Source organism: Mustela erminea, chromosome 17 (assembly GCF_009829155.1).
Source record: "Mustela erminea isolate mMusErm1 chromosome 17, mMusErm1.Pri, whole genome shotgun sequence".
NCBI classification, from domain to species: Eukaryota; Metazoa; Chordata; class Mammalia; order Carnivora; family Mustelidae; genus Mustela; species Mustela erminea.
The window spans coordinates 65515205-65533960 of NC_045630.1; the positions used below are offsets into that span (position 1 = coordinate 65515205).

The window sequence follows — 18756 nt, forward strand, 5'->3', positions numbered from 1 at the left end:
TTCATGCTAAAGTGGCTGAATTACACAGAGGGACCCTCTGTACAAGGACCCTGCAGGGCAGGATATAAATCCCACAGAGGCAGGATCATCACGCTTTAGCTCACCAGAGTATCTCATGATATGCTTTCTTTAGGAAGTCATTCATTCTTTCAGCACTCAGCACTCTGTGACCAACTACTAAGCACCAGACACCAGGCCAGGTTCTGGAAACACTAACAAGAGCACAGACTTCAGGATGAAGCGGTCAGGGGTGGGCAGGGCAATGTGTAGACTGTAACTGAGCTCAAGAGGTTCACTGCTTGGGGTGCATGAAATGGAATACAACCCAAGGCAATGTTGAAAGCGAAGAACTTTTCATTACTTATTATAAGTAAGGAGACAGGGAAATAGCTCTCAACGTGCTGTCCCCGTGGGGTTAGTACAGGATGCTTTCACTCAGTGCATTAGGAGACAGGAGCTCATTCAGTGTGTTAGGAGACGGGAATGGGGATCTTACAAAAGCAGTCTGTTCAATTGCACAAGCCTAGCATGTCAGCATTCTGGTGCATACATCATACGTTCAAAAAGTGGCAGAAAACCGCCTGTAGGAGGAGATGTTAGTATTCTAATGAGCTACAGTTAACTTCAGGACAACTCAGGGGGGCTTCTGCAAAGGTCCTCAGCTCCAATCCAAGTCAATGACTCACGTAAGGGGCTATCAGGGGGGACACATCTAGCAAGGGGCTCTCAGATGAAACATCTAGTTGGGCATCTCTTTGGCTAGAACTGTTGGTTCTGCAAAACGAAACACATTCCTTCCTCGCTTTTGTCCCTTCCCCTCCTCCCTTTTGCTGATAGCTTTCAGCTCTTATTTGAGTAACTTCCCGTTGCATTCTAGCTAACAAGACCACAGGACAGAATGATATGTCTGCTCCCAGTTCAGCGTCCAGGGAATGGTAGGTATCCCTGCGACGCGTGGAGAAAGGACAGAGCCGGTGTTGGGGTCAGGATCAGCGAAGCAGATTAACAAATGTTTGTGCTTTGAACTGTTGGAGTTCGTCCTCGATCTGTCGTAGCAGGAGATGTACCTTACATGGTGCATTATGTCATAAGCGGTACTTCTCAAAGTCAAGGGCATGGCCAGATAGGCTCTGAGGAAGCTCTGCAGGAGTGAGGGACTGCCCTTTGGCAGAGCGGAATAACCATGGAGCCAGTGGGAGTAAGTGATGCAGGACTTAAAATAAAAATAAAATGAAAAGAAGGAAAAGAGGGGTCCCTGGGTTGCTCCGTTGGTCAAACATCAAAGTCTTGATTTTGGCTCAGGTCATGTTTTCAGGGTCATGAGAGCTGGACTTCCTGCTCAGCCGGGAGTCTTTTGGAGATTTTCTTTCTCTTCCCTCTGCCCCTATCCCCACTTGCTCTCTCTCTCTCTCAATCAATCAATCAATCTTAAAAAAAAAAAAAAAAAAGAAAAAGAAAAGCAAACGGCACTTACTTGTGTCCAGAATTCTTTTTCGTGCGCACTTTCAGCTACAGTTATTGATTTGAGGAATCAAATCACAAGTTATTGGTTGTGAGAAACACAAGCCAAGGACTGACCCCACAGGCTGAGAAAGCAACTTGGCCAGGGTCACGCAGGTTGTTAAGTCGCTGAACTGTCCCTCTAGTCTCCAAATCTGTGCTCTGTCCAGAGCACCCTGCTTTCTTCACTGGTAGCGGAGGCTGCAGTCGGCTTCCCGTGAGCCCAGCCTCGGATGGGGTCATTGGAAATGGATCAAAGGATGGGAAATAAGAAGGGCTGACCGGAAGGGAACTGAAAGTATTTGCAGCTGAGGGGAAAGCAGAAGAAAGAAAAAAACCAAGGAGCCCTGGGGTATGGCCTTAAAGCAAATGCTTTCTGGGAGGGTGGGGAGCCCCTACCTCTCCCCCTCTGTGGGGGCCTAAGAGGGATCAAAGCTTCCTGGCCTTCGTGGAGTGCAGAACCGAAGTGTGCACAGGGCAGGACAGCAAAGATGAGTTCGGCTGCTGTCTGGGTGAGAGAAGGCAAGAGAAGGAAGAGAGAAGCACCGCGGGAAAGTGGAAGAGGGAAGGAGGGAAAGTAGAAGCACAGACAGGAGATGAGCGAAAGCAAATCTACGTAAAGACATTTCAGGTTGCATGTGCGTAAACCTGGCTATCCACTCACACAGCCTCCGCGGGGTCTTAGATCTTCCTGGGGTCCCTGCTCCTTTCCTTCAACATGCACCCCCTTACCCAGGGCTCCACTTCTCAGCCACACCCCCCAGCCCCCTCCTCCCACGTTCACTGTGCCTGTTGGAATGGGACTGTCTGAGATAATGACTCTTTGGTCCCCTTGCCTATGGGCGGTTTCTCCATATCGCCAGCAGGATGGAGACAGCCGGAACATTTCTTCACCTCTGTCCCTGAAGGAGGCAGCCTGACCCGGGCAGAGCGAGGGACAGGATTTTGAAGCTGGTTTTGTGAGTCACTGAGAACTCAGTACCCGCCCACTTGAGGCCAAATTTGAAAGTTCAGCTTGTGAAGTGTAGGACCAGGTCCAGGTACTGGGGCTTTCTCCGTGGCCTTGCTCGCTCTCAGCTGCTGAGAACAGCCTTGAGTTGAGGAAATTGTGGCCGGACAAACAGCGAGGCAGTTCTGCTCTGCGTCAGCCTCCAGCTGGCGGGTTGCTGCTGAGCCTGGGCGCGAGCAGAGCGTCCGGTGGGCGAGGAGCCGGCCTACCACTCCGTCCTCTGGGGATGCTGGGACAAGCTCTCGTCCTCACATTCCTCCTGCTCCTCAACGGGCATCAGGCCCAAGGTAAGGAGGCCCAGCCTGGCATGCGGTGGGGGATAGCATGGACTTGGGGCCATAGCCCCCAGGGAGATCAGAACCCACAGCCCCTGGATTATGCCAAGGTCACCTGGAAGGGCAAAGTTGAGCTGCTCCTGACAGCTCTGGCTAGGGCACAGCAAACAGGCTGGCAGCAGGTTGGGAGGTCCTCGAGAAGGGGGTCTGGCCATGACTTCAGTAATCCAGGTGGCCTGGGGCAAGGAGACTCCTTTCCTCGGGCATCAGTTTATCTTTCTGTGTAATGGGGAGAAAGTGTCCTCTCTGCGGATTGTAAGATGGACAAAGGAAATATCTCTAAGTGGTGTGATTACCAGCAGAGAGAAGTGGTCCCTGGGCTTGGGTTTCTGTAAGGAAGTTGGGTGGTTCTGGAAAGCAGAGACCGACAGATTGCCCCCTGAGGCAGGGAATCTGAGCAAGGAGGAGGCACCACCAACAGCCGCGCTACCTGAATGGCCTGCTCCCCCACCCCCCAGCGGTCTCCAGCAGCCCAGAAGCTCCAAGAACAGGAGAATTAGTAGGGAAATGTTGGCTTGGAGCAGGAGGTGGAGAAGGGGGAGGAAGGAGACAGTATCAGGAAGAGCACATGGAAAACTCAGCTTGGAGAGATCTCGGCTGAAGGCTGCTCCCCGCTCCTCCAGCCCTGGAGCCAAGGGTGCTCTGAGATGGGAGTCTGCATTCTAGGTCACTGGCTCTTCCAGAGGCATCAAGGGGGAGGGAGCGAGCGGAGGACACATTCTGGGTGAACAGGGAAGGAAGTGGGGCACAGGGTAGTGTTGGTCCAAGGCCTGTTAGAAGCCGGGTGCAGGCACACTGCGGATACTCTTACGTCCCCAAGGCACCGTCTAGGCTCCAGAGGACTGGGGGAGACAGATGGTTATGACACATGCATTTGTATTTACAAATCTGAACAAATACAGGCAGAGAAGGGCAGAGAGTGCTGGGACAGGGAGCAGTCAGGAAGGTCTGGATGCCAGAGTTGAGGGGCTCTGGGATGATGAGCCGGTGGGGCAGGAGACCGGGGCTGCCCCAGGTCCATGCTTCGGGGCGTGGTGGAGCACATCCACTGCGGGGAACGTTGGGATGGGGCGGAGGACGGAACTGGCCCCGCCAGGGTGTGGGCACAGGCTGATGGGCTTTGACCTTGGGGAACTTCTCTCTCTTCTGGCTACTCCCCGTGTTTGTGGGGCTGGCCTGCCGTAAGCTGACGAAACTGCTGCTCCATTTGTTTTAATTTTTAAGCTTTTATTTTAAAAGGTTTTAAACCTTTATTATTTTTATTTATTTATTTATTTTAAGGAAGATTTTATTTATTTATTTGAGAGAGAGATTGAGAGGGGAGAGAGAAGGAGCGGGGGAGGGGCAAAGGGAGAGGGAGGAGCCGGCTCCCTGCTGAGCAGGGGGCTGGATCCCAGGACCCTGAGATCATGACCCGAGCCAAAGGCAGACACTTCACCGACTGAGCCACCCAGGTGTCCCATAGTTTTTAAAACTTTTAAGATAAAAAGTTTAAAATAATAATTTCAGAGTTCCAGATAAGTTGCAGGTATAGTACAAAGAATTCTTATATTTCCTTCACCCAGACTCAACAGTTGTTAACATTTTATCACATTTGCTTTATTTCTCTCTGTCCCCTTATAGGTATGTGCATATAAATGGATAGTAAGTATGTTAACTAACAAAATTTAAATTAAAAAATATTTTAAAAAGTATGATGAGGGGCGCCTGGGTGGCTCAGTGGGTTAAGCCGCTGCCTTCGGCTCAGGTCATGATCTCAGGGTCCTGGGATCAAGTCCCGTATCGGGCTCTCTGCTCAGCAGGTAGCCTGCTTCTCTCTCTCTCTCTCTCTGCCTGCCTCTCCATCTGCTTGTGATCTCTCTCTGTCAAAAAAAAAAAAAAAAAAAAAAAATCTTTAAAAAAAAAAAAAGTATGATGATAATTTTTGCTGACCCATTTGAGAGTGAATTTTGTAGCATGATTCTTCTAAGAACATGGGCATTCTCATGTCATATTATATCATATCAGCACAATTATCAAATTTAGTAAATCTAACATTGATAGAATCAAATACACAAACCATATTTAAATATTACCAATTGTTCCAATCATATGCTTTATGGCATTCTCCCCTCCCCAGTGCAGAATCCAATCAGGATCATGTATTACATTCACTTGTTAAGTCTTTTTCTCTTATGTATTTTATTTTTTTATTAAAAAAATTTTTTTAAAGTAAGCTTCCGCACCCAATGTGGGGCTTGAACTCACAACTCCGAGATCAAGAGTTGCATGCTCTGTTGACTGAACCAGCCAGGCACCCCATTTTTTTTTTGTTGTTGTTCTTTTTTTTTTTAAGATTTTATTTATTTATTTGACAGAGATCACAAGTAGGCAGAGAGGCAGGGAGACGGATGGGGGAAGCAGGCTCCCTGCTGAGCTGAGAGCCTGATGCGGGGCTCAATCCCAGGACCCTGAGATCATGACGGGAGCTGAAGGCAGAGGTTTCAACTGTCTTTTGATCTATAACAATTTCCCAGCCTTTCTTTGTCTTTCATGACTTTGACATTTTTGCGAAGTACCAGTCAGTTGTTCTGTGGAAGGCTCCTGAATGTGGGTTTATGTGAGGTTTGCTCATGTGAGCTGGGCTATGTTTTTTTGGGCGGGGCTACAACACCAGCGATGCTGTGTCTCTTTCAGAGCCTCCCATCAGGACACATGATGGCCGTGGAATCTTTTTTTTTTTTAACTTGGCTTTCTGAAGAATTTAATGAGCATAATATATAAGTAAGAAGCTCCTATCACTCTCGAGGTCTGCAGAGTATTTTCAGAAGGCTTCTGAATGCAGAGGAAAAGCCACACGTTTCGCAATGGGCTACGTGATCTATCTTCCTTGACGCACCCCCCCCCCCCCATTTCTTGCACGCCCTGTGTTCCTCTCTCCTTTCTTGCACACCCGGCGTTCAGCGTCCCTGACCTGCTGCTCCTGGAGCGCACGGCACTCCATGGCTTTGTATTTGGTTTTCTCCAGGGTCAACCCCACCATCCTGTAATGCCTTATCTTCCTCTCCGTGGTCCTCATCTCCACGGGACTGTTCTCACACTACCTCTACTGTTAACTCCTTTGTTTTCTTTCCTGTCTCCCAGGCTCCTCTTTACCTCACCGGAATGTAAGATTCTTGACATTGTTCTGTCTCGTTCACGGCCTCTAGAACAGTATCTGGCACAGTTAGCGTCTCAGTAAATACTTGCTGAATGAATGGGTGGGTGGACCCTTTAATCCACAGAATAAAGTGAGAGTTTATCTGTCTATTGGCGAGTTTCATTGAGAGAAGCTGTTCTAGATTTTAAAAATACTTCCTCTGTGGTCTTGAAGAAGCTAATTAACCTCTTGTTTCTCAGTTTTCCATTCATAAGGTGAAGTCCAGCGTGGTGCGTGCTCCACAGGGATGTGTGGGCATTAGGTGAGCTATGGTATTAAAATACTCTTAGAAAGTTCTTATACCAAGTCCTCCCAAATGTCCCTCGTGTTACTCAGTTCTTTGGAGGTAGAGTCTATGTTTCACTTTGTTTTGTGATCAGAGTCAAGAAGAGAGACTAATTTCTTGGCTAATTATTTGAGTCAGAGCGAGTTAGAAAATCCTGACGGGTGCCGCAGGTGGCTCAGTCGGTTCGGCATCTGCCTTTGGCTCTGGTCATGATCTCAGGGTCCTGGGAGTTGGGCTTCCTCCTCCATGGGGAGCCTGCTTCTTCCTCTTCCTGCCCCTTCATTCTCATGCTTTTTCTCTCTCATGAATGAATAAAATCTTAAAAAAAAAAAGAAAAAGAAAATCTTGGATGAGGGGCACCCGGGTGGCTCAGTTGGTTAAGTGTCTGCCTTCAGTCCAGGTCACGATCTCCGGCTCTTGGGTTGGAGCCCTGCACCAGGCTCTCTGTTCATCGGGGAGTCTGCTTCTCCCTCTGCCTCTCTCCCTGCACTCAGCTTGTGTACTCTCTTTTGCTCCCTCTCTCTCAAATAAGTAAATAAATAAGTATATTAAAAAAAAAAAGAACATCTTGGATGAGATGATGTTTTATTTATTTTTAAAGATTTAAAGATTTTATTTTTTTTATTCGAGAGAGAGAGAGCACAAGCAGGGGACAGGGAGAGAGAGAAGTAGGCTCCCCACTGAGCAGGGAGCCCCATCCCGGGACCCTGGGATTATGACCTGAGTTGAAAGTAGACACTTAACTGTTGAGCCACCTGGGCACCTGAGACGATGTTTTAATGGGTGACTCTTTTCTAAGGGTTTTCTCATTGTCATAACTGGAATCTTTGGGAGAATGCAACATTTTTTAACTTAAAAGAACAGGTGTTCAAGACACTTAATCCTATTATTACATTGTACAACGTGAAATACTCTAAGATTTTCACAGGGATATCTCCTTCTCAATTCCTAGTCCTTCCCTGATGTGCTTGAACACCTTTGGGCCAGGCCCGGGGCTAGGTGTTGAGAATTTGATGGTGAATCGGTACCTGGGCCCCTTGTTCACAGAGCTAACCTCTAGCACAGGACTCAACATATAATTACAGCTGTGATGAGTGCACTACAAAGTGCCCACACAATAGATACTCAAAATGTTAACCAAGTGAATAAATGAATAGTTTTTAGGTATCTTAGAAGCTGATTTGGATGAGTTTGGGGTCAGATACGTTGAGCAGCAAGGACCTTCCAAATGCTGCCCATAGGAGTGGGTCTGGGCCCTAAATTCAGGTTCGGCTGTGGATTCTGGGGGCACCCACACTGGGGACTGGATGCACAGGGCCCGCAGACAAAACGGAAGGACAGGGCAGCATCTCATGGATTAGCGGTAAGGCACGCTTGCGGGCTGTTCTTACAGACTGTGTTGAAATGTTCTCTTCTCGGGAAGGAGCCTCTGATTCTGTCTACTCTGGCTGGGATCCAGGCATGTTCCAAGAAGACTGTAGCTGTTTATCTCTTCCTCACTGCACCTCCCCTGAAACCAAGGGAATGGTGAAGCTGTTGGGTACGGGGGACAGACGGGGACTCGGGGGACTCAGGGCTGCAGCATCGTCCTGGAGGGAACTGATTCCGTAGAAGTCGCTCCAAGGATTGCTAGGCCATTGTCTTCATAAACGGACATTTAAAATTTTAATTTTATTTACTTTTTATTATTTTGAGAAAGAGAAAGAACAAGAGAGCGAGAGCATGAGCAGGGTGGGGCAGAGGGAGAACAAGAGGGAGAATCTTAAGCACGGTACATACTCAGCACAGAGCCCAACATGGGGCTTGACCTTACCCCCCTGAGATCATGACCTGAGTCAAAATCAAGAGTTGGACACCACCCGCTGAGCCACCCAGGGGCCCCAACAGACATTTTTATTAAAGTGTGACCCATGTACAGAAAAGCATACAAAATTAGAAACATACATCTCGGGGGTGCCTTGGTGGCTCAGGTGGTTGAGCATCTGCCTTTGGCTTGGGTCGTGGTCCCAGGGTCCAGGGATTGAGTCCCGTGTTGGGGTCCCTGCTCCGTGGGGAGACTGCTTCTTCCTCTGCCTCGCCTCCCTGTCTCTGTCTCTCATGAATAAATAAACAAAATATATAAAAAAGAGAAACGGACATCTCCATATGTTACTGTTAAATGAACATGCTTGTGTAATTGCCACACGTTCTCTCCACTCATTAGCTTTTCTCCCTTTCACAAATACGACCACTATTCTGACTTTTGACATCATAGGTTAGTTTGGCCTATCTATAAAGGGTATTATATGGTGTGTGCCCTATGTTTGTCTTCTTCTGTTCAGCATCTGATGAAATTTACCTGTGTTATTACTTGCACCTGGTCATTTCATGGCTTGTCAGTGTATGACCATGCAGAAGTTTATTCATCCCTTCTGCTATTGATGAATCTTTTGGCTGTTTCCTCCCCCCATTATAATAATGGTGCTAGCAGCCTATTGTACACACTTTTATATATGCATGTCTGTTGAGCATGTCTCTAGGTATAGAATCATAGGGCATGTGTACAGACTTGCAGCAGATGTTGGCCAACTGTTTGCCAAGGTGGTTGAACCAAGCAGTATATGAGAATCCCATGATGTTTCAGGGCTGTTGGCTTCTTTTTTGAGGTCCTGCAAATGGGAAGTGGGGGTGCAGGTGTGTGGAGCCTGGCAGGCAAAGGCTGAAACCAAGGGACCTACCTCTCTGCAGCCTTCCTGGTGTTCTGCACGGAAGTCCTACAGTGCACTTGTTTCTGGGCCTTAGCTGAGATGCATTATTGAATTTTAATTAATTAATTAGTTAATTAACTTCATTAAGCATTTACTATGTCCTAAGAACTATACAAGATTCTGTTGATGAAACAAAGATGAAACATGTTGATTGTATCCTTAAGAATCTTTCAGACAGGGGCAGCTGGGTGGCTCAGTCAGTGAGGGGTCTGCCTGTGGCTCAGGTCATGGTCCCGGAATCCTGGGATTGAGCCCCATATGAGATCCCTGCTCAGTGGAACGCCTACTTCTCCCCCTCCCACTGCTGCTCCCCCTGCTTGTGCTCTGTCTTTCCAAATAAATTAAAAAAAAAAAAAAAAGAATCTTTCAGACAGAGGAAAAGGAGCATGTGCAGCAATGATTATAAGGGAAGTGTCACCAAAAGATGAGACCCAGTTAGAGCACAAAGGGACCTGAGAAAATGGAGATTCCTTCTGGCGGGGAGTGGTGTGGCCTGTGGCCTTGATGCATGCAGAATCGCTCAGGAGGTAGGGGTAAGGAGGAAAGATAATGTAAGTAGAGGGAACAGCTGACTGGAAGTAGGGAGAAACACACAGGGTTTGGACAGGAAATGAAAAGCAAATGCACCTGTTAGTTTGGAGAAAGATTGCATAAATGAGCTGATTGAGTTAACTGATACAAGGAGTTGAGGGGCATGGATTGAGTAAGGTCGATAGAGGTCAGGGGGTTGGATTGTCTGAGGAGAGGAGTCAGTATGGCCAATGAAGCCCCCAAGTGTGGGGTTAAGTGAAGAAAGAGGGGAGATAAAGTGGGATGTGGGCCCTCGAGGGTGCTTTATCTACTTTATGGTTTTGCCTTGACTGGGGCTGTCCCTGCCCCCAGCACTTCTGGGATCTCACTGGGCTCTACTCACTCAGTCCTCAGCAGGTGGCCCCTCTTTTGCCTTCATCCCAAGCCTGGTGGCACAACCCAGAGCTGAGAAAAACCTCAACATCCTTTTGTTGGCTGGTAAAGTATGCTGCTCTGTGACTTTCCCTCACCCGCTCCCGGCACTCGGCCCTCACCCCTCCTCCACCAGCAGTCCAGGTCAGAGTTGGCTGAGCTGACTGTGGACAATGCATGGCCTTGGAGGCTGCTGGCCAGATTGTCTCCTTGGCCACCCTCCCTGCTAGCTGCCCGTTGCTTCCTGAGGAGGCAATAGAGCCAATCACCTCACCTCTGCTCTCCCCCTGCAGAGCTGCTGTCTTACTCCATTTGTTCTCAACCACCGGAAGAGGGGCCCCAAAGCTGCTGAACAGTAACAGCAGCAGTGGTGGCAGCCCCAGGGCCTCCCTGACCACCGGAATCTGCTGTGGCCTCTCCCCTCTGAACAAGCCAGTCCTTTTTGTCAGAGTCTCTTCCATCTCTCACTCAGCATGGGCTAACTTGTGAGGAACTTATGTTTTCTTTTTTAAAAATTATTTGTTTCAGGGGTATAGGTCTGTGATCCATCAGTCTTGTATAATACTCAATGCTCGTTACAACCCATACTCTCCCCCCACAATGTCCGTCCCCCAGTTACCCCATCCTCCCACCCCCCTACCCTCCACCAACTCTCGGTTTGTTTCCTATGATTAATAGTCTTTTATGGTTTGTCTCCCTCTCTGGTTCCGTCTTGCTTCATTTTTTTCCTCTCTCCCCTATGATCCGCTGCCTTGTTTCTTAAATTCCACATATCACTGAGATCATGTGATAATTGTCTTTGACTGACTTCTTTCCCTTAGCATAATACACTCTTGTTCCATCCATATCATTGCAAATGGCAAGATTTCATTATTTTTGGTGGCTGCATAACATTCCATTATCTATATCTATATCTATATCTATATCTATATCTATATCTATATCTATATCTATATCTGTCTCACATCTTCTTTATCCATTCATCTGTCGATGGACATCTGGGCTCTTTCCATAGTTTGACTATTGTGGACATTGCTGCTATAAACATTTGGGTGCATGTGCCCCTTCAGATCACTATGTTTGTATCTTTGGGGTAAATACCCAGTAGTGTGATTGCTGGGTCATAGGGCAGCTCTATTTTCTTTTCCTTCTTTCTTTCTTTTTTTAAAAAGATTTTTATTTATTTATTTATTTGAGAGAGAGCATGAGAGGGGAGAAGCAGACTCCCCATGGATCTGGGAGCCCAATGCAGGACTTGATCCTGGGACTCTGGGAGCATGACCTGAGCCGAAGGCAGTTACCCAACCACTGAGCCACCCAGGCGCCTGGCTAACTCTATTTTCAACTTTTTGAGGAACCTCCATACTGTTTGAGTGGCTTCACCAGCTTGCAATCCCACCAACAGTGTAGGAAGGTTCCCCTTTCTCCATATCCTTACCAGCATCTGTTGTTTTCTGACTTGTTAATTTTAGCCATTCTGACTCGTGTGAGGTGGAATCTCATTACGGTTTTGATTTGTATTTCCCTGATGCCAAATGATGTTGTGCACTTTTTCATGTGTCTCTTGGCCATCTGGATGTCTTCTTTGCAGAAATGTCTGTTCATGTTTTCTGCCCATTTCTTGGTTGGATTATTTGTTCGTTGGGTGTTGAGTTTGAGAAGTTATTTATAGATTTTGAATACTAGCTCTTTTTTTTTTTTTTTTAAGAGTTTTTATTTGACAGACAGAGATCACAAGTAGGCAGCGAGGCAGGCAGAGGCGGAGAGAGAAGCAGGCTCCCCGCTGAGCAGAGAGCCCGATGCAGGGCTTGATCCCAGGACCCTGAGATCATGACCTGAGCTGAAGGTAAAGGTTTAACCCACTGAGCCACCCAGGTGCCCTTGGATACTAGCTCTTTATCTGATGTCATTTGCAAATATCTTGTCCCATTCTGTCAGTTGTCTTTTGGTTTTGTTGACTGTTTCTCTTGGTGTGCAAAAGCTTTTTATCTTGAAGAAGTCCCAATAGTTCATTTTTGTCTTTGTTTCCCTTGCCTTTGGAGATTTTTCTAAGAAGAATTTGTTGTGGCTGAAGTCACAGAGGTTGCTGCCTGTGTTTTCCTCAAGGATTTTGATGAATTTCTGTCTCACATTGAGGTCTTTCATCCATTTTGAGTCTATTTTTGTGTGTGATATAAGGAAATGGTCCAGCATGTGGCTGTCCAATTTTCCCAACATCTTTTGTTGAAGAGACTGTCTTTTTTCTAATGAATATTATTTCCTGCTTTGTCAAAGATTAGTTGACCATAGAGGTGAGGGTCCATTTCTGGGTTCTCTATTCTGTTCCCATTGATCTCTGTGTCTTTGTGCCAGTACCATACTGTCCAGATGATTACAGCTTTGTAATAGAGCTTGAAGTCCAGAATCGGGGTACCACCAGCTTTGGTTTTCTTTTCCAACATTCCTTTGGCTATTCAGGGTCTTTCCTGGTTCTATACAAATTTTAGGATTATTTGTTCCAGCTCTGTGAAGAAAGTTGATGGTATTTTGATAGGCATTACATCAAATGTGTTGATTGCTATAGGTAGTATAGACATTTTAACAACATTTGTTTTTCCAATCCTTGAGCATGGAACATTTTTCCATTTCTTTGTGTCTTCCTCAATTTCTTTTATGAGTGTTCTATAATTTTCTGAGTATGGATCATTTGCCTCTTTGGTTAGGTTTATTCCTAGGTATCTTATGGTTTTGGGTGCAATTGTAAATGGGATCAACTCCTTAATTTCTTTCTCTTTTGTCTCATTGTTGGTGTATAGAAATGCAACTGATTTCTGTGCATTGATTTTTATATTCTACCACTTTACTGAATTTCTGTATGAGTTCTAGCAGTTTTTTACTGGAGTCTTTTTGGCTTTTCACATAGAGTACCAGAAGTTATGTTTTCATACTAGTGTTTCTTATCTCCCCTTTTGGCATCTAAGCCCTCCAGAACAGTGAATGAGTTGCAGCCCCCTTGTCTGTTTGCTTTTCCATCATTTCTTCCCCACAACATCCTGCCCCTATCCCCTTCCAGTCCTGCCCCACTCTGACCATCCACCTCTTCCCCACATCAGGCTGGTGAGGGCTGCAGAAGAAAGTTCCACACCACAGATCAACTGCTGATTCAGAGCCTCCAATCTCAGCCAGGCCCTGGGTGTTCTGGGAATCCTTGTATCTGGCCCTCAGCATCTCCCATTCCCCAGAGAGAGGATTCTAGACCTTTGCCGTCTTGTTGAGGGCCAGTTCTATGGTCACTGGCTCCGTCAACCCACACCCTCCTTCTGCAAGAAAGAACATGCCAGTGAGGGGTTCCAGCCAACTGCCAACTATTCCTCAATGTCAGAGACACTAGTGAGGGGTTCCCCAATGCCAACCACCTTGTTTACTCCCATAAGGAAACCCATTCACCTCTTGCTTGGCTTGTCCTTTCCTGTGTGCTCTGGCCATCACCACTTCATCCACGAGGCCAGCCAGGACCTGCTTCTCCCTGATGACATCTCTGACCTTTCTTTAAACCTCTCTTTTCTGCTGGATTTCCACTCCTAGTTCATTTCCTTTGCATTTTATTAAAGATTTTATTTATTTATTTAAGAGAGAGACACACACAGCAAGAGTGAGGAACACGAACAGTGGGAGTGGGAGAGGGAGAAGAAGGCTTCCTGCTGAGTAGGGAGCCCGATGTGGGGCTCTATCTGAGGACCCTGGGATCATGACCTGAAGCGAAGGCAGATGCTTAATGACTCAGCCACCCAGGTGTCCCTTCCTTTGCATTTTAAAAACTATATTGCAATGCCACCCAGTTTTGTCTTCTTGTCTTTTGTCCTCTGTCTTCCTTTCCTCTGTAACTCCTTCACTACTCACACTTCATTACTTCACTTTTAACACTTCCACCACCAACTGTGGGGGGGTTTTCACAAGCAGTTCTCTGTAACACTAGCTAGGTGACCTATAATTCAACTCGATTCTGACACTGTTTGCCCAGAGATAGAGTCAGATCCCACAAGTTCAGGGCTCAGTCCCACAAAACTGTGGCTTCCTGCCTCAGATGCCAGTCTGGTTGTCAAGCCCTGGTTGTGCTTCTGACCAACTGGTTATAGATCATACGACCTACAACCAAGATAGAATGGTTTGGTTAATATGCTGGAGCAGCTCACAGAACTCAGGGAAACACCTATGTTTACCAACTTTTAAAGGGATACGATAAAGGGTACAGATGAAGAGATACATAGGGCAAGGTCTGGGGGAGGGGTCCCAAGTGCAGGAGCTTCTGTCCCCATGGAGTTGGGGTGTGTCATCCTCCCAGTGGGATGTGTTTAACTACTTAGAAGTTCCCAAAACCTGTGCTATTGGTATTTTATGGAGGCTTCCTCATATAGGCATGATTGATTGTTACCTCTGTCCCCAGCCCCTGTCTCCTCTCTGGAGAATAGGGAGTGGGGCTAATTTGGATGACTACCAACTCTTCCCCACATTATGTTGTCACACATGACATCTTTATGCATTGTGTGTCTATTAACATAGATTTATAATTGTTGTTTTAAGCACTTATTTTTTTTCGCATTGTAAAAAACAATCACAAACCAAAAATGCAATAATACTGGCTGTAATAATTACCTATGTAATTCCCTTTAGCACTGTTCTCTATGTCTTCACGTGGCTTTGAGTAACTGCCTGGTGTCTTATCTCTTCAGGCATGCCTAAAGATCTGTTAGGAACAACTCCCAATGTTTCTTTGTCTGGGAATGCTGTCATTGGTCCTTCATTTTTTTGCAAGATAATTTTGTTGGAGATAGAATTCTTTTTTTTTTTAAATCACTTTTTTTTTAAAGATTTTATTTATTTCTTTGGCAGAGACAGAGGCAGAGAGGCAGGCAGAGAGAGGAGGAAGCAGGCTCCCTGCCGAGCAGAGAGCACCATGCGGGGCTCGATCCGTGAGATCATGACCTGAGCCAAAGGCAGAGGCTTTAACCCACTGAGCCACCCAGGTGCCCCTGGAGATAGAATTTTTAGTTGAGAGTCTTAACAAGCTTTCAGAACTTTACATGTGTCATCTCACTGCTTTCCACTCTCATGGTTTCCGAAGAGAAACTAATTATTAGTCTTACCGGGGAGACCTTGTGCATGACAAATAGCTTCTCTCTTGTTGTTTTCAAGATTCTCTGTCTTTGGCTTTTGACATTTTAGAATGTATCTTGGTATGAATCTCTTGTGTTTAACTTAGTTAGAGTTCATTGAGTTCATATACACATTCTTGGATGTGTATATTTGTGTATTTTATTGAATTTGGGAAGTTCTGGGCCATTATTTCTTTCTGCCCCTTTGTCTCTTTACTGTCTTTTTGGGACTCCCATTATGCTCATGTGGGTATATTTGCTGGCATCCCTCATGTCTCTTAGGCTCGATTTATTTTTCTTCATTCTTTTCTCTGTCTGTTCCTCGACTTGAATCATTTCAGTTGACCTAGTTGTGCTGTTGAAGCTCTCCAGTGAACCTTTCATTTCAGTTATTATACTTTTAAGCTCCAGAATTTCTATTTGATTCCTTCTTATAATTTCTATTTATTAGTATTTTCTTTGTTGAAACATCAGTCATCTGGATTCCTTTAATTCTTTGTCTATAGTTTCTTTTGCCTCTTTGAGCATATTTCAGACAGTTGAATAAAGTTTTTGACTAGGGGTGCCACGGTGGCTCAGACCTTGTTATCAGTTCAGGTCTTGATCTCAGGATCATGAGTTCAAGCCTCACAGCATGGAGCCTACTTCAAAAAAAAAATTGCTTTTTTCTATTAAGTCTAATCATGTTTATGATTCTTCATGGTTACTTTCTTTTTCTCCCTTGTAAACAGGCCACACTTTCTTGTTTATGTGTTTTGCTATTTTGTTTGCTAGTCTTTTGCTTAGGATTTTTGCACCCCTGTTTCTGAGTGAAAGAGCCTTTGATTTTCTTCTCTTGTGATATCCTTGCAGATTTTGGTGTCAAACTAATAAATATGTTAACCTCATAGCATTAGCTACTTCTATCTCTGAAAGCATTTGGGTAAGATTGGAGTTAAATCTTTTTAAATATTTTGTAGAGTTAACCAGTGATGCTAACTAGGTCTGGAGTTTACTTTGTGAGAAAGTTTTTCAGTATAGATTCAATTTACTTCATAGAAATTTTCTATTTAATCTCAATTTTACAATTTACTGATGGAAAGCAGTTTATAACTCTTGAGATCTTAATATCTGTAGGATCTGTGGTGATATCTTTAAAAAATCCTGATATTGCTTATTTGTATCTTTTCACATTTCTTTTGATCAATCGACCTATGCATTTACCATACTTTGATTTTTTATGAAATAAAAAAATGGCTTGTTGATCCTCTGTTGTATAATTCTTTCTTCCTTTCTTCTTTTTAAAAGATTTTATTTATTTATTTAATACAGAGAGAGAGAGAGAGCGTGCACAAGCAGGGAGAACAGCAGGCCTAGGGAGAGGGAGAAGCAGGCTCCCCACTGATCAGGGAGCCTGACTTGGGGCTTAATCCTAGGACCCTAGGATCATGACCTGAGCTGAAGGAAGATGCATAACCAAATGAGCCACCCAGGCATCCTGTATAATTATTTTCCATCTCCCTTTTCTCTGTGTCCTTTCTGTCTGTCTGTCTCTCTGACTTTTTTAAAAAAAGATTTTATTTATTTATTTGAGAGAGAGGAAGACAGAGAGAGAGAGAGAGAGAGAGCGAGTGTGCACACGGGTGGGGTGGTAGTGGAAGAGGGAGAGGGAGCAACAGACTCTGGGCTGAGCATGAAGCCCAGTGCCGGGCTCAATTCCAGGACCCTGAGATCATGTTCTGAGCTGAAATCAGATGTTTAACTGACTGAGCCACCCAGGTGACCCTGGCACAATGTCATTTATGCTGCATTGTATTCAAAAGGCGAGCCCAGTTACTGGAGATAGGAAAGTGAGCCTTATCTCTTTGATGATGGGTGGAGCTACAAAGTCACTTTGCAAGGGGCATGGTCATTTTTGCATTCTATCACACTGATTTTCTGCTGGAGTTCTCAAACTTTAAATTTTAATTCCTTGAAACATTAAACATAATGACAGAGTTATCTAAATGCTCCTTGAGCCTAATTCTATTGGTTATTTTTTCTTTTAAGTTTTGGACATGTTTCCTCTCCTTATTCTTGTTAGTTTTTTATTTCATTTTGGACATTTGCATGCAAATCTGTAAATTTTAGAAATAATTTAATGCTCATGTTGATGTTATTTTCCTCCAGGAATAATTTATATTTTTATCCTTTTAAGATTTTACTTATTTATTTGACAGAGAGAAAGCACAAGCAGGAGGAAGGACAGAGGGAGAGGGAGAAGCAGACTCTTCACAGAATAGGTAGCCCGCCTTGGGGACCCTGGGATGATGACCTGAGCACAAGGCAGATGCTTAATCAATTGAGCCACCCAGGTGCCCTAAAGATTTTATTTACTTATTAGAGAGAGGGAGAGAGAGAGGGTTGGAGGGGAAGGGACAGAGGAAGAGGGAGAGAGAGAATCCTCAAGTAGACTTCATGCTGAGCCCAGAGCCTGATGCAGGGCTCCATCTCAGAACCCTCAGATCATGATCTGAGCCAAAATCAACAGTTGGAAGCTTAACCAACTAAACCACCCAGGTGACCCAGCATACCCACTTCTTCTTAACATGAGATCCCTGAACTCTGTGTTCTTTTAGTTCCTTGAGTTTATTGCAAGCCTTCTGGGAACAGGAGTCAAAAATTCTAGCCTCACCTCTCCGAGTTTTCTCCTTCCAGATCTTGGCCCCGTTATATTCCACTGCTTTATTATCTCCCTGATGCCGTTAGCAATATGCTTTTATACTTTGCCCATTTTTTCCCTAGTTATTCTCAGTGGGAGGGTTGGTTAGCATGTCTTAATGTGGTCTTCATGATCAGAATTAGATTTTTTTAGATGATTATTTATCTCAACTGTTAAGAATAAAACAGTTATGCTGTGGAATAAAAGTATGTTCTGCTTTCAGATCACAAATTCCTTGGAGTCAGGAACCATGTCTGATACACAAAGGGGCCCCAACTCTTCAGGTCCCTGGTCACACTGTGGATTGTAACCAGTGGGGATTGATCGCAGGTTCTCTGTGCAATGCGTCATTGTGCCTCTTGCATTTGTAGGACCGTGGGAGACAAATGCAGAGTCGGTTTCTGGTTTGGCAATGGACAGAGCCAGTTCAATCATGGAAATATGAATGGGAAGCCTGTGCGTGTGTGTGTGTGTGTTTAAAGATTTTATTTATTTATTTGATAGAGAGACATCCAAGTAGGCAGAGAGGCAGGCAGAGAGAGAGAGAGAGGGAGGCAGACTCCCTTCCGATCAGAGAGCCCGATGTGGAGCTTGATCCTGAGATCATGACCTGAGCGGAAGGCAGAGGCTTAACCCACTGAGCCACCCAGGCGCCCCTTTTTCTTTTGTTTTTTAAAAGATTTTTTGCCTACGTAATCTCTACACCCAACGTGCGGCTCAAACTTACAACCCCGAGATCGAGAGTCTGCTCTCTTGACTGAGCCAGCCCAGTGCCCGGAACCCTATGTATTTTATTCTTAGGAGTGTCAAGAGCAAAGAAATATAATCTATCAACCGAGTAACTTCTTTCTTTCTTTATTTTTTCAAGTTTCTTTAATTATTTCCTCTGACTCCTGAGGAAATGCCAGGGTGAAGATGTGGTTGGGAGTGAACATGTTTATAACGCA

The 18756-nt window shown here is 45.3% G+C and overlaps 1 protein-coding gene across 2 annotated transcripts in view; it reads left to right on the forward strand.

The window, feature by feature from the left end:
* The first annotated feature begins 2045 nt into the window (after positions 1-2045).
* Positions 2046-18756, forward strand: part of CD244 (CD244 molecule) — a 29066-nt gene continuing 12355 nt past the window's right edge. Inside the window, exons 1-2 of one of the 2 annotated variants that reach the window (XM_032317370.1) lie at positions 2046-2138; positions 2367-2796. In XM_032317370.1, the coding sequence (XP_032173261.1) occupies positions 2736-2796 (61 nt within the window). In that variant the 5' untranslated portion in view covers positions 2046-2138; positions 2367-2735. Of the gene's footprint in view, positions 2139-2366; positions 2797-3228; positions 3511-18756 lie in introns of those variants that run through there. The other variant, XM_032317371.1, reaches the window with a different exon arrangement.